Source organism: Eurypyga helias, unplaced genomic scaffold (assembly GCF_000690775.1).
Source record: "Eurypyga helias isolate BGI_N326 unplaced genomic scaffold, ASM69077v1 scaffold43385, whole genome shotgun sequence".
Classification (NCBI taxonomy): Eukaryota; Metazoa; Chordata; class Aves; order Eurypygiformes; family Eurypygidae; genus Eurypyga; species Eurypyga helias.
The window spans coordinates 2,476-6,157 of NW_010250430.1; the positions used below are offsets into that span (position 1 = coordinate 2,476).

The 3,682-nt window shown below is 46.1% G+C and overlaps 1 protein-coding gene across 1 annotated transcript; it reads left to right on the forward strand.

The window, feature by feature from the left end:
* Positions 1-448: 448 nt before the first annotated feature.
* CREBL2 (cAMP responsive element binding protein-like 2) lies at positions 449-2,730 on the forward strand (the record flags this gene model as incomplete). The annotated part of the gene is made up of 3 exons (XM_010151665.1): positions 449-646; positions 1,771-1,918; positions 2,649-2,730. Coding segments are annotated over 3 exons (348 nt in total), but the record flags the coding sequence as incomplete, so codon positions are not given.
* Between the last annotated feature and the right edge of the window lie 952 nt (positions 2,731-3,682).

Below are 3,682 nucleotides of genomic sequence, written 5' to 3' on the forward strand. Positions count from 1 at the left end.
TTTTACTGTGAGGGTGATGAACACTGGTAGAGGTTGCCCACAGAGGTTGTGGAGCCCCCCTTCTTGGAGATAATTCAGGATGTGTGTGGATACAGCCCTGGGCAGCCAGCTGTAGGTGTTCCTGCTTGAGCAGTGGGGGTTGGACCAGATGACTTCCGGAGCTCCTTACCAACCTCAGCCAGTCGGTGGAGCTCCTCCAAGTCAGGTTGGTAGCATTTGCAATAGGACTGCTTAAGCACTGACTTCACTAGGAGCTCATATCCCTCCCTTTTTCTGTTTGATGCCATAACTGAAAACTTCATACGTCAGCCCCCTCACTTCCTCTGTTGCTCCAGAATCTGTGAAAGCATATACAAGATCTTCCACTTGAGAAACCTGGTAGGCACAGTGACACGGTTACAGCATTCCCTTTGCAGAACAGGATCTTTACTGTACTCTTCCTTTCCAGGTGGTTGGAGGCAAGGTAAAGAAACCAGGCAAGCGAGGTCGTAAGCCAGCCAAAATAGACTTGAAGGCAAAACTTGAAAGAAGTCGTCAGAGTGCAAGAGAGTGCAGAGCCAGGAAGAAGCTGAGGTACCAGTACCTGGAAGAGCTGGTTTCAAGCAGAGAACGAGCCATCTGCGCGCTCAGAGAAGAACTTGAAATGGTAAGAAATGATCATTTAGCCTAACCCTTGATATTATTTGGGACCTGTCCTCACAGACATTTGTTCTTTAAATCACTGTGACTGGGATTTGGCGAGCCGTAAGGTCTCAAAACATCAGTGACAGATGCATACAGCTGTTTGCCTACTTTGCGTGTTGAATATGACCCTCATGTCACAAGTCATCTGCTGGTTTTGAACTGGAAGCAAGCAAAGAAAGTGCTGCTCCACAGCAGTCTGCTGTCTTTGAAATGTTTGCTTTGGAAAACCTCTGACAGAGGAAGAAAGAGGTAGAGGGTGGGATGAGATGTTTTAAAATACCAAGGGGGAACATATATCCAGTGTGTCGATGCTTTGCCTCTGTTGGGGAGGTTGTTGCAGCATCCTCTCTGTGTAGATGGCTGCACAGCTGTCCTGTGTCCCATCACGTACACTATGGGTGTCTTGGCCAAATAAGCTACGTTAGCTGAAGAGAATGTTTCGTGTGGAAACAACAGACTCAGCTCCTCAGTGCTATTGAGATGGCATTGAAATTTCACTACAGCTGAGGATATTTCCTTGCCCTTGCATCAGGTTAGTTCAGATAGGCAGGGCTAATCACCGCAGGTGACCAGGGATAGGTTTGGGTGGAAAGTCAGCCAACTCGCCACAGGTTTTTCAGTGTGCTTCAGGGCTTGCCAATGAAGAATTTAAGACGACGGAACTGGGAATACGGCACATGTGCTGTAACCGTGCCTTGCACAATCAGAGAGAATCTCTTAATAGTCAATCAGCCCCAGAGTCATGTGAAATATTTGTTTTTAATAGGCCATGAACTGGAACGGTATTCTGGCATGCCAACAGCGAGAAAATGCACAAAGTGTTCCATGTTTTTTAATAATTACAGTATTGTGTCTAGTACTGCCACTGAGTAGCAGTTTATTGACTGAAACAGGATTTACTGGGGCCAGGTATGCAACCATGGACACGTGCTTAGCTCATTAGTGCTCTGCAGTTTTGTAAGAGGCTTCAGCCCAGTAAATTCAAACCTTAAATGAATATACCGGAAGGTAAAGATTACAGCTCTGTTTTGTCTGCTAATGTGATCCTGGCAGTTTGCTAATGCCTAATGTGTTTGCATATTTCAGTACAAGCAGTGGTGCATGGCGATGGACCAAGGGAAAATCCCCTCTGAAATAAAAGCCCTGCTAACGGGAGAGGAGCAAGGCAAAGCACAGCAGAACTCAACCAAACTTGCCAAGGCTGGGAAGACGGAAGCAAACAGCAGCAATCCCTGTGAGTATCCAGCCTGTGATTAATTCCTATTTTGTTACATCTTTTGTGGCGTAGGAGGATGGCTGTGGTGTAGGAAGAAACATAAGGGTGTGCTTTCGGGCACAAATAGTTGATTGAAGCAAAGAGCTTAGTGGGTGCCACAAAGCCTCCTGTGTTGTCCATGTAAACATTACACAGAAATTGCACTAGCTAGGAAGCTGGGCAGTTATTTTAAAAGACGACTCAATCTCTGTGTTTCACCAAGGCCTGTGGAGACCTGTGAAGACCGAAGACCTTAATCTTTTACAGAGTTTTCTGTTTTCCTAACACAAGGTAAATGGAGCACATAAAACGTAATTGAATTTTAAAAACTCCATCAAGAAAACATTATTCTAGCTGCAAGCACTCAAAGGCGAGAAATGCTAGAGCTGGGATTTCCTATGGAGTCTTCTTTCTGCCTCATTTGTGCTTGTCCAGGGAATGAAATAAGGTTCTTTTGGGGACTGAAAGGTGAAAAGATCACGTGATAGAAGGTCATGTTCCTGATACGCACGTGCAAAGGAACAGAGTTAAGGTGTAGCATGGGCAAATCTATATCTCACACCTTCTAATTTTGAAATATTTCATGCTACAGGTTAAATTATGCTTTACTGTACACATTTGAAAAATAGGAGTTTCTAGCTTTATGTTTATAAGAAGCAACATGAAAGCCACGTTTGTAACTGAAACCCCCATGGTGCATCGTTCGCAGGAGGCCCGTGCAGAACCTTCCGCCCTGCAGCAGAGGTAGCTTGTTAGCTAGCAGAAGAATCCTGTTGCCAGAGAAGTGGATGCATCCCCAGGTGTGGGACAAAGGATCCCAGTCCGCTGTCTTCTCTTTGCTCCTTGTGGAGTTCCTAAGCCTGCATCGAGTAGGGTTTTGGAGTAATAGGTGTTTGTGTAAGTGGAGCCTTGCTCTTCCTTTCTCTACGCCACCCTCCTGAAATACAGCTGTGGCAGCGTTTGGGCATTCCCGATAAGAGATGACGGCCGCGTTTGTGTCGGAGCCCAGAATTAGACTGCCTTTGTGGTCAGTAGTTATGTGGTTGGTAACTGGTGTGGGAGTCTGAGAGGTTTTGTAAAATAAAAGCAAGAGGACGACCTTGTCGTAGCTTTGCTGAAGCCAAATGGTGTACTCTAAGTTGAAGAGAAGGAGCTGAATCAAAAGCTGTCAGTAAGAAGGCTTATAGTAATGTAATTTGTAACCTAAAAGATGTCGCTTTCAGCATCCTTTCATAATGCAGCATGTCTTTTGTGTTACTGGGGCTCTGAGAGAGGTTAGAGATGCATTCTCTGTTCTGCCCATGCTTCTTGTGCAGGATGTATTTCCCAGCCCAATACCCGTGATAAGATACTCCAAGCATGTCCTTCCACCTTGCTTCCAGCAGTGGAATCGCCTGCCTTCTCCTCCCACCCCTGGTACCCTGCTGTCTTTTTGTATCTACCTACACTTTTGGGCCTTCTATCTTTCTAGCCTGCAACTTAATCTGAATTCTGGTGTGCTGTTCTGGTTTCCCGGCCAAAGATACTGCCAAGAACTGGTAGCAAGGAAAACAAGTTGCATCAGCTTGGTTTTATGATGAGAGGGGTGATGGCAAGAGTCTCGCGGGCTGATTGACTCATCCCAGATGTTGGCAGATAACCTGCCACTTCTCCTTGGGCCTCTCTTTCTCCTGGGTCTGCTTTTGGCATTTACACGATGCAGCGTGGGAAGTGGGGCTCTTGGGTTTTTCAGTGGGGGTTGTG